Here is a 17,783-nt window from a genome sequence, read left to right as displayed (position 1 = left end):
AAAATTAAAAACTAAAAATCTAAAGTAAAACGCAGAGAGGGGTGAAACAGACACACAGTAAGCAACCACTGTTTTTATTTTGTAACTTTTATTGAACACAAGTATTCTGACAGAATGCAAAGTCAAAATGTCTTGGTTAGTACTCAGTATTTACACCAGGGGCAGTGGACAGAAAGGTGGCACCAATGCTTCACGCAGTAAAAAGTTGTATTCAAGAAAGAAGGCCCCAAAAGCAGGGAATGTTGGGTAGGGGTGAGAATGGAGGTTTCTGGGTAACTTGACAAGGTCCTTAAAAAGGGACTAGTGTCTTCGGATTTTCTAAAACAACAAGGACAACAACAGCCATTCCGTTTCTTAGGATAGCATTTGGCTTATAAATCAGGAGCATTTCACTTTGATCTTGTTCCTAACAAATCGCTTCATGGCACAATACATTGGTTCGAAGGCCTGTGTCAAATCACAATAAACTTGGTCCCACATTGATGGCAGTTAAACACAGATAACCATCTTCCGTGGCAATAGAAAACTAATGGAATGATAGAACCACGAGAGATTCGGCACAATGGTGCATGAACGTCTGTGCGGACAAAACAAATCACGTCAGAACATGCTGTCCAGACTACAGAAACATACTTCAGTTTGGGGCTTGATGCTGGCTTTGTAAAAACAACAATAATGAAAAACAACAACCATTTAGCTTTTCTAGTCTTTTCCAGACTGTGTCTACTTCTCAAGCACAGGACTGAACTAAACCGCCAATCTATTTCACAGCAATAGGAGGAGACACATTCTACTGTCCAGGGTGGCTCTCGTCATCTCCCATTGTGCCAGCCTCTGTGAAAAGGGCTGTGATGGGAGTATCACAAAGCTAGTGGTCCAACCTAGTTTAAAATCTCCAGTAGCTTGAGGTCCAGCAGAGTGTATATATACACGCAAGCTGGGGACCTGAAATTCACTTCCGAATTGAATTGAGACATTTTACACAAGTACCAAGCCCCTCACAGAAAATGTACATGTAACGGTTTACCTCCATTTTCACCCCCAGAGCCTAGCGTATGCAAAAACACATTAAGCAAAATGACAAGACCAGCATTTTCAGTTTGAACTTACAAACTAGCGACACCATCAGTTATTGTTACCTAGACTGCACACACACACGCACACGAAATAGAGAAGGCCCCACAGTAAAATTAATGGACCAGGGCACCAGGCAGCCGTCTTTCACCGTTGAGTCTCTGCATTACCAGGCAAACACAAAGAAAGTGAAGTGCATGCCGTAACCAAAACATTTTGAAGGCGATTTTTTTTTGTTGTTTGTTTCCCCGTAATGTTATCGAAAAATTTTCTTTTTTTTTAATTTTCTGTACTATCCGCTAAACCTTTCACAACCAAACTATGCTGTATTTTTTCAAATACTAGGACAAAGAACACATTTTATTCACACTAGGATATTCACACATTCACAGTGCATAAGCAGTTTTAAAAGAATGAAAGAAAATCTCAGAAATATACTGTACAAAAAAAAAAAAAAAAAAGGGCTGGTCGCTGATCTTATCTTTGAACCCCCAGAATCTATACCAGAACGTCACGGTTTTAATAATGTCGCCTTGCAGCATTGCATTTTATATGTAAAAACAGACTTAAAAAACATTTGGTTGCCATTTTAAGGTGTAATTGATGATAGAACAACAGATCCCAAACTCTCTCAGGACCCTTACACTTACTGCACATGTGTTATTGTTCCCTTAATAAATAAATCTAAAAGAGGCTTAAAAGGGGGATAGTCTCTCCCACTGCAAGAGGAAGGCATTCATCCACCTTCCCATGGCTTCTTTAGTCGCACTGAAACGTCTACCATATTTCTAATGGCAAAGTCGGGATATTTCAGGTTTATTTTGCTGCCGTATGTTGACTGCTACAGCTTTACAGACTCAATACCTTGAAGATTGTACTGTATAAATACTAGTGTGCTACAGCGCCGCTCTGCTGGACATAAAGTGGATATACCCACCTTTACTCCATTTTGTTTAATGTTTAACTGTCAAAGTCTGCTGTAGTTAAGCAGCTGTGGCCCACCTGTAAAAGCCAATGCTTGGGTTCTATGATAAGTTCCTTGTGTGGACCAGCCCGGTCTATACAACCCCCATTTTCAGTGAGACGAGGCGCCTTTGAGAAATTAAAAGGAGAGCAACAGCAATACAAATGAAGTGTATGAAACGTTTCTCTATGTATTTATGTAGAGCTAACCGGTGTGGTTTTTTAAGTTGTGTCAAAAGAAATGATTTCATAGATATATATAAAGACACACATACATAGACACACAGGGTAGAAAGTATGTTTACCATCTCAACGCTCCATATCATTGATGTGGTAAACGCACTTTCTAATCATCCTGTGTGTGTATGTGTACATATATATATGGTAAAACAGCAAGCATGGTGTTCATAAATGGGGAAAATTGAAAAAAAAAACTGTAAGCATGCTAACCTATGGTCTAATAATCTAAAAAGTCCCAGAAAATAATACAAAAATAAAATAAAAAGGCAGTTACTTTTACATTTAAACTTTTCTTTTTTGTTTGTTTAAAAAAATGAAAAACAATCGTGCCCTGTAAACACATAAACACAGAAAAATGTAAATTGGCAAAAAACGAGACTGCGAATTGGAACTATATATATATATATATATATATCCAAAGCCAAATTTTCATTCAATCCTTCATTTTAATAAGAGCAAACAAACAGTGAGTATCTGGATGAAAGCCCAGGTATAGGAATGGTATAAGCACACAATGTTCCTCTTTCTAAAGCTGTGTTTACTCAATTAAACTGACAGTGGGGCAGATCTCCAGTATCCCTTGCAATCCTAGCAATGCAGTGCCTCTCATAACAAGCAGTCTCAAATAAACAAAACAAAACAAAAAGAAATGTCTGCAGCCTGACTTGCAATCGGCATGCCAGTTGAAGTTGAAGAGAGAGTTTCACTTTTTTTAATTTTTTTTATAAAACAAATAAACACACACAATTGCAAGTGCACACGACTGGATTTCCCTTCTACAAATCTACAAACAGGAGAACGGGTTTCTTTTTTGTTTGTCTGAGAAATAATAATAAAGACACTGAAGAAAACCCCTTGTTTTGATTATTATGATGATGATGATGATGCTCGTGTGTAATTCTACGTGTCTTCGTTCGTACAGTTTTCTCTCCCGACGTTGGTTCATGCTTTGCTCTCGTTGCCGTTTGTTTGGGTGGCTTCATTGGGGACTGTTTTCACTTCGGCCACAGGCTTCTTGATCTCGGCCTCCTCCGGGTTAGTTTTTTCCTCTACTAGGACCTTCCTGTTTAGGAGAAATGCAAAGAAATTGGAACATTTAGTAGCTCAATTTAAAAACCAAAAAAAAATCAATCTTTCCTCTTTTTCGTCTGGGAAAGGGACAATTTACTTTCGCACTGGGGGAAAAAAATAATAATTCAGAAACAGAAATGCACTTTCCCACTTTGTTAGCTTTGGCGTATAACGGAGCAAGCAAAGACTGCCCCCAGTTTGTTTTATAAGGAGGAAGAATAAACATAACGCTACAAAACTAGCAAGACACAACTTTGTGAATTTATTGCTGGTTTTGTTTTTCCTTCAACTTGCACTGGAGAAAGCTCTGATTAGCCACTACATATCATTTAAATGTGCCTCTGCAGAACCTGCAGTTCAGTATAGAGCAGATGAAGTGGGATACTATGAAACTGAGAATTGATTTTCCTATTTGCCTATGTGGACAAGACAAACTAACAAGAAAATAAAGAAAAAAAAACTGGCAATGATCCTGCTTTACTAAAGATACCTTTAAGCTTACGCTGCAAAACTGACACATTGTAACGCCGGGGTGGAAAATGTTGATTGATGAAACCTAATGGCTGTGTGGCAAAGTATTTAGAGGGGACTTCATGCTGGGATACTGGGATACAAATGACAGTCTCCCTGCAGATGCCTGTTTCCCATAACAAGTTAATGACTGCATCCGCGACTAAGACAAAAACAAAACAGGAACGAACGTGGAAGAACAGCAGGACCCACTGCTCTGAATAAGATTGCTCCTTCCAGTTGATTTTCTGATCTATGCATTATATTTTAAATGTTTTTTTTGTTATGCACTTGCCTTAAGGGTGTCAGCCATTTACACGACAGAACGTTTAATCATCTAAACAGCAGTTTTCTAGGTAGATCTTTGTAACTGTCTGCAGTTATAGTTTTTAGCACTTTTTAGTTTGATGTTTTGGGAACTGCTTTCACGGTTGCGTGTTCTGCGGCCTGCGTGAGGCTTCTTGGCCTGAACGAGGTAATTCATGGATTTACGGTCACCACTTGAGTACCAGGTTCTATTCATTGATTCAATAGCCTTTCCTAGTCCATACGTTCATTATCCATTGTACTGAAACACGTCCGCCTGAAATGAATATCATGTTTCTATAAAGCAATGCACTGTGTGCAGGCTGTCAGCTTGCTCTATGAAAGATGCCATCTCTTGAATGCGTCGACTGCAAAGTGATGCTGTTCCAACAGCACAAAAGGACTTGTTACAGTAAGTCTAAACTGAACTTACGAATCACAAACACACAAACTGTACCCCGGTAATGACTATTCATATAAAGTGTTGTTTTTAGAACAATGCACGGGGTGGCATCTTGGATAAGCTGTAAAAGGGGGTACGTCTGCTTCTCCAGTTCAGAAATGAGTTTTACCCTACATGATATTTTGATGCATTTAGGTGAACAATGCACACAAACTGCTTGGAATAAATCCATGCAAGCTCAGGGTTCTCTAATTAAACTAGTGCTTTACTTGTAGATTCAATCCCATTTAAAGCCTCTTGTATTCTAACTATTGTGAAGCTGTATCATGGCTTCTCCTGCGTGCAGGAAGAATTGGAAACAAAAGAAGGAAAAAGGCTTTTTTTCATGGTTGAAGTGAATGCCCAGGGCACATTAGAATGGATCTGCCTCACTGATGTTGGAAGCCACTTTCCAGATAGTAAATAAAAAAGAAATGTGTGCCAAGGGACCTAACAAAGACATGACAAGAAAGGACAATAAGCATGCCAAGTAAATGAGATGTTTAAAACAGTCGCTTTTCAATCTGAGACCGATCCCAAACGATACAAAATACATTTGTGATGTTTCTAATAGTTTTAGTGCTCTATCATTTTCTCTTTAGAAATCTGGTCACGTCGGCTGTTTTGTTTTTTCTAAATCCTATTCAGCATTAATGAAATGTTTTTCTACGACTAGGTAGAGAAGATAATGTAATTCAACAAGCAGTCCCAGTAAGTGTATAGGGAAGATCCTCTGTGTTATTTACAATCGAGTATGTGGTTATATCAGTTTCTGTGATTACACTCAAAATATATCAGTTGCCTTTGAGAATAATAAAAATAAATACAAACATCTTTAGTCCTTTTGCTGGAAAAAAAAAGTCCACTCAAATGCATTCATTCAGTTAATACTACTCAGAAAGACACAGACATGCTGGGAAATGACTTCTACAAATATTCTCCCTGTATAATCTTTAACAGTTGTGTATTTTAATTTATAACATTTGTAATTGAGCACCTTGATTTTCAGTGCTTTTGTTTGCTGCATTTTCCATTTGTTTTCTGAAAGGAAACTTAACATTAACAAAACTTTTTTTTTGAGGGCTCAGAAGTTGTTTCGTATACATTTTGTAAAATGTAACATTTATTTATTTATTTTTTTTCCTTAAATTTTAAATGCTACACTAAACCTGGCAGCAAGACTTAAGGGATAATAAAACTGAAATTAATGCTGATTTCTGGGAAGGTACCATCAGAGAAAGATTACAAAAAAAAAAACACATTCAAATGGCATTAACACCTAGCCGTAACCATTGCACTTGACCAAAGTTCCCAATCAGAAACTCATTAAGCATGAATCTGGACAACAGACGAATGAACCTGCAGTTGTGACTCCTGTCAGCTCTTCAGAGAAACACTGCTCTTGTTACAGGGTTGATTTGAGCAGATTTTATTAGAGCCTTTTACAGCACTAGGGAACCATCTTGCATTGCAGCGACCTCCTATATACGGTAATCCTGGATAACCCCCCAGGTGTTGTTAATGAAGTCAGAACATTTTCTGGAATTATTCCTCGTTGCAAAAGTTTGTAAGAGGGGGAGAGGGGGGGTTTCTTGAAATTCTCATAAGAAAATATACCTATAATATAGCTTCTTGGCTTTACACAAAAAAAAGACTGTGTAAGGTGACTTAAATAAACTAACTTCCTGGCTGTCGTTAGTGTTTAGTTATTAGTTCCAGTAGTGAGACACACATACAGGCAGAACAATGTGCAAGGGCCCTATCCCTCCGCCTGGTGACCATGCTGTGAAATTAGTGAACAACAACAAAAGAAAAACGCCCTCACAAGCATACAACGTGACACAAAGACAGACGAGACCAGGCAAATAAAGACACTAGAACAAACATGACATTCAACACACTACAAGACTGAGAAGAGGCCATACTCGTCCTTGGCTGGAGTGGATGGCTTAGTGGAGTCTGCAGCGGCCGGGGCCGGCACAGCAGCCTGATTGACAGCAGGAGGAGGATCGTTTCCCCAGACAGCGAAAACATCCTTTGCGAGGTCAAGGTCCACTCGAAAGTCTTCGTTCTGGGAGGGCTTCGCGTTGCTGTCGGGGGCAGATGGGTTTTTCGGGCTGGTGGGGTTCTTGGCTGCCTCGGTTGGGCTCTTCACCGCGTTGGGCTGCGCCGCTTCGTTTTCGGGGCTCTTGACGGCTTCAGTTTTTGGTTTCGGGGGCTCGGCCGTGGGAGTGGGGATGGAGACTGCCTCTGGAGGGGCCGTGGGAGCTTGAGTCTTGGTGGCGGTTGGGGCTTTAGGAGCATTGGTGGGATTTGGACTAGGAGCTGCTGGGCTGTTGGCAGCTGGGGCATCGCTGAGGTCCACCAGCGGGGCAACCTTGGATGCAGCTTCAGTGGAAGCAGGTGCGGGAGAGGTTGGAGAGGTGACTCCGGCTTTGGGTGTGCTAGCCTGCTGGACGGGGGTGGAGGCAGGGGCAGTTATACTGGAGGTGAGAGTGGTGGTCTCACTGGAAGGGCTGTTCTGGGCAGTGGCAAAGGTTTCAGTGATGGTGTCGGAGTTAGTGGCCACAGAAGGGATCATGTCCTCAACAGTAGCTGTGGTGTCGGCAGGGTGCCTGTGGAGGATAGGAGTAGAAGAGAGAAAGACAATATAGCAGCAGTGACAGAGAAAAAAAGGGGCCAAGGCACAAACACACAGCGTGCGTGAGTGAGTGAGTGCGTGAGTGTCGCATGCAAGTCAGAAAGCACGAGGAACAAGTCATAAGCACAGGAAGCTAAGCCAGCAAGAAGCTTTTGGTAAGCCCAAGGGGAAGGAATACACATAAGGCAAAGGGTTAATATCACAGCCATAGCAAACAGCTAAAACAGACGCAGCTCTCCCTGCGAATCGAACCAAACTAGCGGCTGGCTTTCCCGTTCTAGAATGTGCATCGATTAAGGCGTTACTGGTTGTCACAGAATCGCTAGCAGTTTTACACAGACTGATGTGCCTGTACAGAATTCCACACTGAATTATGTGTTCCTGTAGATATGGGCATCATTTCTTTCAGTTGCCGTATCTGCTATGGCTGTTGTTATCTCTGTAATAATTGTATTTAACCAATTCACTGATGGATGTATCACCAGAGGAATGGTTGGGGCTGATCACAACACAGACACGTTGTACAAAACCACAAAGCCAAAAACAGCAACAACAAAATGACACAATAAGGAACAATGAACAGCAGATGCTAACGCTTCTAAAATCAGGATTATTCTTCTTTTTTTTGACAGATTAAAATCACAGATAGTTCATACTTTTTTTTAACACCTTTACAGCTACCATATGCAGTCACATATATTTTTGTGGATTGGTGCCACCCCTTTAGAGAACCTAATATAATAGTTATTCTTAAACCCATTGGAGAGTTAACCAGTTTACATCCAGGGCCCAGTACAAATCTGTCCCACTGTCTATGAGAGCACAGATATGAATCAAGAAAAGATCACTACTGTATAGCCCTGGCAAAATATACTTTACCCAACTGCAATGGGATCAACGCCGCCAATGAATACATTTTAATACCCTTCCTTGAGTTCACAATGTTGAGGAAACCAAGGCGATTAAGAATCGAGTCGTTTGGAAGCGTTTGCTTCCTTTGAACCGAGCTGGAATAATAAGGTTATTCATTCACTGACGAGCCACCCCTGGTTCCGGCTTGTCGTGACAGTGCGGTGATGCACTCCATTTTGAGAGACCCTTTCAGGGGGTTGTAACTTAAAGGCAATTGAATTGAAGAGGGGTGTGTGGTGTGCTTACTCTGGCTCAGTCAGCGGGGTGGTCTCGTTGGGTTCGGTCAGGTTTCCCCCATCATGATTTGGTGTGTGTTCATCCTCGGTCCGCACCTCCACAATGGGCTCCTTCGATTCGTCTTTGCTGTAGAGAAACACAACTCTGCTTAGCCCCTTAACCGGAAACCACTGTACACAGTCTGCTTAGCCCCTTAACCTACCCAAAATAACAAAGAATATCAAATTAAACACACTGCACTGCACTAGAATGAGCTTACCGTATGAGTACACATTAAATATCTGGATTGTTGCTGATCACTTTTTGGGAAGCAGTGTTTAATTATTATTTATGTATTTGGCAGATGCCTTTATCCAAGGCGACTTACAGGTGTTACAGGGCAGTACAGGGTTACAGTGCAATATTCGTATTTAAATAAGTTTAGAGTAAGTGCAATAAAACTACTAGAATACAATATGAACTAGGATGCAACAAGTTAGGATTACAACAAGTTATATTTACAATGACATAGTGGTGCAATCGTGCAAGGATAGTGCATTAGCGGAGGATCCAGTAATGTCAGGCAAGTCCAGTGCAGAGTAGGAGGGGGAGATCAAGCACGTTACCTCTGCCTATTGCATTTCACCCACCTGTAACACGCTGCATGACATACATGTTAAATGCAGCACCGCAACATTGTTAATTGGAGAAGTGTCAAGGGTGATCATATATTTAAGAGGAATAAAAAAAAAAAAAAACTGTAATGAAAATAGAACCAAAGTAGGTTTTCCTTTGTACTTAGCCCACGGCTAAATATTGGAATTGTATGAAATTGCAATTCCCCTTGAGCAGCTACTCACGAGAAAGCAGCTTTCCCCTCCTCCATGTCCTTGCCCTTGGCTCCCGGGCCTGGCTTGCCACAGACGTTGACAGCGATGCACATGAGAAGGCCGCACTTGTTGAGGAAGTAGCAGGTGACGTCAACGACCACCAACAGGATGATGAAGACGATGATGAGGATCCCCACGATGGCACCCGTGCCCAGGCCGGAACCGGATGCCATTTCGTCTTTGAGTTGAAAGAAGAAGATTGACGTTGTTAAGTACCAATGATTAACTGCTGTGTGCTTCACAACTGTGTTACTCAGGGAAGGAGAAACCATTGTGTTTTCTTGTGGAATCCACATTGAAACCAGGCATGCATTGAAAATAAATATCTAGTAGGTAAAACGTTCTTATAAATACGCCTGTATTAGTTTCCCCTGACCTTCCTACAAGAATGGAGTTGCCTCCTCCCCTACAACTACCCTTTCTGCTGGACTTAGAAAATAACAACTGGGGGGGTTTACCCATCCCCTAATTACAAAACTTCAGTCCAAACCACAGAGGACAGTTCTATAGAGAAACGTGATATTCTGAACAGTGTGAAATTGACCTGTTGTAAAAAGAAAAGACGTAATTCTTTACATTTCATAAATATTGAACAGAAGACACATGTTATTTTACAGCTGTCTACATATCTTTTAGATAGGTAAGTGGTTGATGTAAAAACACATTTTACATCCTTACAATGACATAGATTTCAATTCTCTATCAGTGTTTTGTACTTTCATATCAAATGAAAGCACAAAAAATATATACTTACCAGAAATATACCTCAAAGTTTACCAAGCTAAAAAAACTGGGCTACAAACAGGTTAATAATACTATTATGCGTACATGTATATAAAGAGGGTTCAGTAAGCTATATATATATATATACACACACATTTACAATACCTTTTCTACCATGATGAAACACACAGAACATGTAGCTCTAGTTTTAAATGAAACGTGACTGGAAGTCATTCTAATACTGGAGTACGGTTAATGAACAGTGTCTAAACCACAGTGTCTAAATGAAACAGTATTGTTGAAATACATCTGAAAGGTTAGTCTGTTGGTGATATGAAGCCCTATTCACAATCAACGTGTGTTTTTGATTTAAGTTTATTCTTTCGAAACTCTCTCTTACCTTGGGGGCAGGGGGTGGGGAGAAAACATATTTAAAGAGTTAAAGTTTTGAGAACAGGGCTTGTGGTTCAGAGTCTTCCATGTCACAAACAATCAAGCAAACTACACTGCAATCCGACACATCAGTGAAATAAGCTTTCATTTAAAAACAAATATCCAAAGAACTCACACACAAAATGATACAGAAGGATGACGCAGTCAAAAATAAACCCTTTATCACATAGTCTTACTGTTTAAATACAAAACACACATCAAATCACACCCAAGTCAAACCCCTTTCCTTTATTTTTTTTATTCGTTTTTTATTTTAACATTTCCTGTTCTGAAAAGTTGTTCCAAGTATACAATAAATAAAATATTTCTTATCATGTTGTCACACGCATGCATCCCTCTTGGCATGAATACCTATTACCCAGAGTTCTCTTGGCCTGTTTTCCAGTCTGCTCACTGATTGGAGGAGGGCGAGAGGATCGCTCACCATGCTGAGAAGGCGGGTACACATTTATCAACAGTGTGATTCCAAAGACCTCCAAACAAAAAAAAAACACACACACACTCACAGCAAAAGCACATCTATCAACGGACAAAATCTCACCGAATAAAATGACAACCACATTCAGCCAACAGAAGTAATAATAGGCGATTATTACGGCAAATAGCGGTGACATTTCTTGTTGTATCTTTTTGACTTTAGACTTCTTCTCTTCTGTACACAGAAAGAGAGCTCTATTAAAACAATTCCATCTGATTCTTTAGCTAGAGGAAGTGTTTTCTTAAGTCTCCTCAGATGGTAAGCTGACCAAGATTCCAGTTGCTTCCAGAAGAGAAAGCACTTTATTCATAAGACTTTTTTTTTTTTAATGGAACTTTTAATGAAGCATTTAAAACTGGTCCCTGGTTATCCCCTAATCCTGTTTAAACTGGGAATTTCAGTACAAAGCTGGTTCAGACTCAGTTGTTTCTACATGTACTCCAGTGCAGTACTGGTTGCTGCTATCCACCCCAGGACAGCCCTGTAAATGAGATCTTTGATCTATCCTGGATAAGCTGAACTTGAACGGAACGCGCCTGCAACGTTTCAGTCTTTTAAATGATACTTATTAGCAGGCATTTTAAGCCACCTGATCGAGCCCTTTCATTTGCAGGTGTACACTAGCTCCCACCTCGTGCTAGGAGTGCTTGTTTCAGTAGCGTTCATTCTTATGCTGGTACTGCACATGTTTGGTCTCCACTTTCTCAAAGCCCAGCTCTTTTATCAATGCTGCACACATCGTTCTCCTCCATCAGTTATGAACAATTCCATTCCTCTCGCTAGTTATCAGTGTGTAGTGTCTCTATGAGGATGTCTTATGCTAAATCAAACTTTAATTCAGATTGATGAGTACAGCATGTCAAAGCTATCGCCCATGGCTCAAGTCGTCTGTTGTGTTCAATCTTTCACTGATTTCTCTAAGGGAATGCATATACCTAATTCAGCTGCAAATGCACCCTCATAACATGAGCAGACAAAATAAAGACATTGGAATACATCCAAACTCAGCAGCACTGTACTAATGTCATTGTCTTAAAACAGGACTAGAATGCTGCCATATCTACAGCACTGATATAACACAGTATTTGATGTATTTCAAGTGCATTCGTTCTATCAAACTACTTCATTTAAACATTTTCCTGTTAGTCGTAAACTTAGGGTTCAGTAATAGCTAACCAGCAACAAATCCTTGGTCCTACAGTTTGTATTGTATCAGTGAATATGCTGGCACATTTCACATGCATATCTGCCTCTGCCAATGTATTGTACTTGGAATAAATAATACAGAACAATGCTTCCTCTAGCTAAAGCAGTTCTCCAGCTCATGGATGATGTACACCTCTGGGTAAAGCTGCTCTGCTAACGAGTTTAACAATGATATTTGTGTGTATTTATAGATGTGATCACATACGCTGTCAATCTTCCACACTTTTATGCTGGTTATGCAGGACAAACATTTCTACTGAGCTCTGGAGTAAAAGCACAGGGGCTTAGGGAAGGGTGGACCACAAAGCCGCCCGAAATGTGCCTGCAAGTCTTTTTCAGGCTTCGAGGCATTCAGAACCCACAAAAAATAAATACAAAATAATATCATGCATCGGCCATATTCATAATGTGTGGTTCAGCTTTCAGTCGGCAAACAGAACCTTGACCAATGGATTTACCAACACATTCTGTATAGCATGTCAGCAGCTTATGCAAAGCAAAAGCAAGCTCTGATGGATTTCAACAGCAGGAGTTCACTTTGCATACTGCGATGGTATGACCACTGGCGTTAAAAACATATTTGCTGCATTTACCTGGGTGTACGTCAACCTGGCACAGAAACTGATCCTGCATTCTCTCAAATCCAAAAGATAACATTTTATTACTAGCAAAAAAAAAACAAACAAAAAAACATACTCATTGTTTCAGGAGCAAATTGGGTCTTATAACTAAAATGTATTTGTCATTTGATAAGTAATTATTTTATCTTAGATCATCTCTGTGTAAAATAAGTTTGTAACTATTTTAATGAATAGTAGATTTAAAAACCTCTAACTCATATAAAGCAGCTATTTCTTGCTCGGTGATTAATTGACTCACACTAAATACAATACAAATACACTGAAAAGGGGTAAGTTCGGTCAGTATTTAGCTCTGCTGCAGTTTATATGATTAAAGCTAGATCTCATGGTCTATAACAAACTGCTCCTTCCCCTCAGCGTCATTCACACCCATAAAACAAGGAGACAACATTTTACATTCAGCTTTTTATATAAATTGACAAGGTTGGTGATTTTTTTTTTTTATCCAAAACAAGTTGCATGACAAATACAGAAATACAGCTGTGATTAAAAAATGGTGCTATTATTAACATGAATTAGCCTAAGGAAACAGCCCTAGGGGTTGAGTATGATTTACCTTATGTGTCCATAGTTTTGAAGTTTAGTTTCAGATGTACATGTTTAGGCAGTTACAGCATGCGGCCACATCTAGATACAGCGTTTTGCACAATGTTACATGGAAGAAAGGGCTTTACATCCATTTTTATTAGCTAACACAACTCACTGCCTCTCTGGATGTGAATAGAAAGATTGTAGTCTGGTACAAACTACAATACAGCTTTTGAACAATAAACGTTCCAAGGAACAGCCCCCCCCCCCCCCCCCCCGGACTATATGCAGATATTTATTTTTTGGGGAGTGGATTAAAAGGCATACAAAATGAATAGCCAGCCTTGCTATGAAACAGCAGGCGTTTCCTTTCTTTACTGAGTCTTTATGAGAGGAAGATGACAGTCACTGCAGAGAGCAGGAGGGACACAAGGGTGTATGTCACTGATGAGCTCCCCAATGTTGCTGGAAGCCCCAACATGAATGGTTCCAGGAAAGATTTGTAAAAATAAAATCAAAATAGAAATAAAATCGGTGCATATGACAATGTGATGATCCATTGGCGTCCAAGGTCACAAATGAACACGGACAAGGGGAGGAAGGTAAGGGGAGAGGGGGGAGGGAGAGAGAGAGAACGAGAAAGAGAGAAAGATAGAAACATAGGTCATAAATACAGAAACTTAAGAATCAAAGGTAAATTGAAATGAAAATAAGTCAACACAGGTTAGAGAAAAGTTAAGTGCACATAACTAGAAGCCAAAAAAAAGAAAAAAAAACAGCGAGGGAGAAGCTGAGCTGATGACATGGGACGACATAGCAGGCCAAAGGTTAAAGTGTGAAGGTCAGTAAAAGGTCAGCAAATGTGGATGTGGTGATTCAGAAGGCTGTAGTGATTAGACGTGTGTCGGGAGAAACAATGAACATTGAGAAAGAACAACTTCCCTGTTTTGACAGAATAAGTTAATCTGCTCAGAAAAATCTACCCCACCCCGCACTCCTATCTGCAGTGCAAACTCTACACCCAAAACACAGCAGCGACCATTTCTGTTGTATCCATTCCCAACATGGAAAGTTGTCCTTTAAAAAAATAAATAAATAAATAAAATTGCGAAGAATGTTTCTAGATGTAAAACACTGAAGTAGTAATGATGATTGAATGCATTATCTGGGGTTATTACGCACTCTGCAACAAGTATACTGGCAAATAAAATAAATGAGCACCAGCCATGGACTGTGCCCTGCTCAACCTTAGCTTGGGAGGTTTGGATAATTTCATTAGGACCAACTAATTCCATCCTTCCAGCACCATTAAACTGTGCCAGCAATATTCCTAGCCCTGGATATTTCAACCAATACCACTGGCATCTAGGTTACACTCAGATAAAACCCCAGAAAGGACAGTTAACCCAGTCGTGCATGAGGAGACTGTTAGACATTGACATCAAGCATTAGCACACTTGCAATGCAAAAGACTTACCTGCACTTGCATGCTTTATGAAAATCTACCAGCTTTTTTTTTTTTTTTTAATCAAAAAAAATAAAAAAATAATAGCTGTTCATAGCATCAAAAACAGAGGTGAGAAAAGCACGCCGTCTTGCGCATCTGTTAGCAACGGTGAGTTTATTTTTCTAGGTTTGCAACAGGCGTTATCAAATTGATAACTGTTGAGAGTTCTGGGTGTAACCAGGACACAGCAGTTTGCAAGTTATCTTGATCTCTAACCCCAGAATCATGTTGGCTACCAGTGATGCGACCAATTTAGCTGCCATCCAAACCTCCAGTGCTGTGTGGCTGGATCAACCCAAGCGTATGGGAAAGCATGTCCCTGTGTCATGCACTTGCTGTTTGCTGGTAATATTTCACTGAGTTAAAGCACTAACAGATTATTCCTGTCAAAAGCGTTACCATGCAATATCACAGGGCTGCATCACCTTTTGAGAAACTGAGCAGTTTACGAGCATGAATTTAACAGAACCAGGGTGCAGTTATTTCTTTCTGAAGATATGTAACTGGCATCCTAAAAATGTACCGAATACCAAATCTCTTCAATAGACTACGTGATTTGAAGACCAGTTGTACACGCTGCCTGCACGTCCCTTTTAATCCGATCTGTTCTCGGATTAGGATCAGTTGCTCTTAAAAGTACACCGAGCTAACAATCTTAAATCTTCTCTACTATGTGTCGCCAGCACTTCCCAGGTCCTACAAAAACACATCCAAAATGACTTTTAAAACCTCCCATGAAGACTGGGCGTGCTGTGCGAAGCGCAGCTTCAGATGCATTGCGATGGGGAGGCAGCTCTGCTGCCCTGTGATAAATGCACAGCTGTATTACAAAGAGCACTGTCAGCTGGGTGCAGGCCTACAGCGACCCTTTTAAAATAAGCTTGGGATTGCGTTGTTTTTTTTTTCCTATAGCGGAAATGCGGTTACCAATTTATTTTAAAGCATAACAGCGGCGCTGAAGGTGACCCAGTATACTATCAGTGTTCCTTTTTTAAAATGATCAGAGCAAACTGCGATGTATGCGGGGTGCCAGGGCCCGACACCCGACTGTCAGTGCTGCTGTTAGCATTGTGGGCGTACCTGGCATGGAGGTGGGTTCTGGAACGGTCCTGAAAAATAAGGTGCTTGGTTTTGATTTTCCTTGCTGGTTCTCCGCCACCACGTAAATCTCATACTCTGTGTTCCACTCCAGACCTCCGAGAATGGCGTACTCGCTGTCGGCTGGCAGTCTGATCTCTGGTTTCCAGTCGTCCATTTGTTTCTGCGTGAAAAGAACCAGGGCGAGAGAGCACGGGGCTATGAGGGGGAAATCACACCAGAGACAGGGGAGCCCTGCCAGCTTGTGTACACTCTCTCCACGGACCTCATTTCAAAGCTTTTGAATGGACCTTGTCAAAACTCTATTCAATCATCTGTCTGTCCCCCTTTGGTCTTCAGTTCGGCAGAGTACATGCACATTATTGCACTTTGTAATACTATACAATTAGACTTATTGGGTGAGCGCTGTTTCTTCATTCTTTATGAGTTTCTAAACAGTCCACGTGCTTCTTTTATACCGTAGCCCTGCCAATTAGTCCTATATTATAATGTCCTTAACCTCTTTTTAATTGCATTCAACTATCAAAGAAAGTTCTTTCAGGAGACAAGACTTTGTGCAAGCACAATTATACAGTAGTGCTGGATACTTCCCATTAATGATGGTCTTTGATCATCGGGACTGGTTAAGCACTATAAAATCAGCCCTTGCCATTTTAACACACAGCACAGGAAAAATGCTACAGTAGACACATATATATTGTAATGAAATTATATGCACAAGTATACAGACTCTGCTAAAGGCACTACTTTAGTAACACTGAATACATACTGCAGTATAATTCTGTAAGGGGTCTGTGCTGCCGAAGATACTCACAGCTCTGTACCGGACTAGGTAATGTCTGATGGGAGAGCCGCCATCATCCTGCTTGATCCAGTTCACTTTCAGAGTGTTTCCAGACTCATACGGCTTCCCTTCCAGTTTAGGAGGACTGGGTTCCCCTGTGAAGAAAATAGTGCCGGCACTGCAATTAGGAAATATGGAACACGACTGCGCTGGGTTCTGGAGTTCAAAGAGCCTAGCTGCAACAATGATTCCATTTCCATTTAATATACAAGTGAATTGGTCCCACTAGTCCAGTTAGACTCACGCGCCATTTTCTTTTATGCTACTTTATACGGCTACAACAAAAGCCTTTCAAAAGGACGAGGATCATCGCAAACCCTTTTGATCTCAAGGGTTGGGTTCAATCCTAAGCCTGTTGGCTCTTTGCAGTTTGAAGCACTTGGTTCAGTTCAAAGCAATTAAGCATTTTTTTTTTTTTGTACCGTTTAGAAAAAGCTCCCTGGACGATATCTGTTAACATTTTACAGCACACAGAACGGGGATAGCGCTTCATTGAGTCGAGTTCTTCTGCTAAAACGAATGTATTCACGTTTTCCTATGGGTCAGTCATACCCTTCAATTAGTGTGACAGTCCCACTGTGCATGCAGCAGCACTTCGATTCCTGTTATCTTTAATTAGGGTTATTTAGACAGCGTTGGCTTAATACATAACAATATGTGGTTAAATGCAGTGACACGGCGAGTGCTTATTTAAAATACATATTAACTCGTGCTGGGGTCTATCCAATTGATTGAAACAGCAGTGGGTTTAAATTCCACCACTGTTTAAATAATTCATAAATGTTATGAAAATCAATCTTTCTTGTCTGTAAAAATATGAAAATAGCTCAGGTTCACATTTGAATGATTTAAAATGACCCCCCCCCCCCCCGCCCCCCACTGTTCAGACCGCATTTTGCCGACACTAATGCTTGAGAACGTTGTATAAATGAGATCCTGTGGCGTACAGAATCGATGTAACTCTGGCTCTTTCAAGCAAAGTGCACCTTACAAAGTTTGGAAAAGAAAGACCATTTCAGTGTTGCAGTTTGGGGTTTGCA

The 17,783-nt window shown here is 40.6% G+C and overlaps 1 protein-coding gene across 9 annotated transcripts in view; it reads right to left on the bottom strand.

Annotated features, from left to right (window-relative positions):
• Positions 1-69: 69 nt before the first annotated feature.
• LOC117397176 (neural cell adhesion molecule 1-like) overlaps positions 70-17,783 on the bottom strand; it is a 160,063-nt gene continuing 142,349 nt past the window's right edge. For 4 of the 9 annotated variants that reach the window (XM_059010165.1, XM_059010166.1, XM_059010167.1 and 1 more), the window contains 6 exons: positions 16,714-16,838; positions 15,882-16,062; positions 9,236-9,443; positions 8,406-8,522; positions 6,532-7,221; positions 70-3,340 (listed from right to left, as the gene is read on the bottom strand). In XM_059010165.1, coding sequence (XP_058866148.1) covers positions 3,220-3,340; positions 6,532-7,221; positions 8,406-8,522; positions 9,236-9,443; positions 15,882-16,062; positions 16,714-16,838 — 1,442 coding nt within the window. In that variant the 3' untranslated portion in view covers positions 70-3,219. Of the gene's footprint in view, positions 3,341-6,531; positions 7,222-8,405; positions 8,523-9,235; positions 9,444-11,178; positions 13,760-15,881; positions 16,063-16,713; positions 16,839-17,783 lie in introns of those variants that run through there. The other 5 variants (XM_059010169.1, XM_059010170.1, XM_059010171.1 and 2 more) reach the window with 2 other exon arrangements.

The sequence above is a fragment of the Acipenser ruthenus genome, chromosome 40 (assembly GCF_902713425.1).
Source record: "Acipenser ruthenus chromosome 40, fAciRut3.2 maternal haplotype, whole genome shotgun sequence".
NCBI classification, from domain to species: Eukaryota; Metazoa; Chordata; class Actinopteri; order Acipenseriformes; family Acipenseridae; genus Acipenser; species Acipenser ruthenus.
This window is presented reverse-complemented; position numbering and strand designations above follow the sequence as displayed.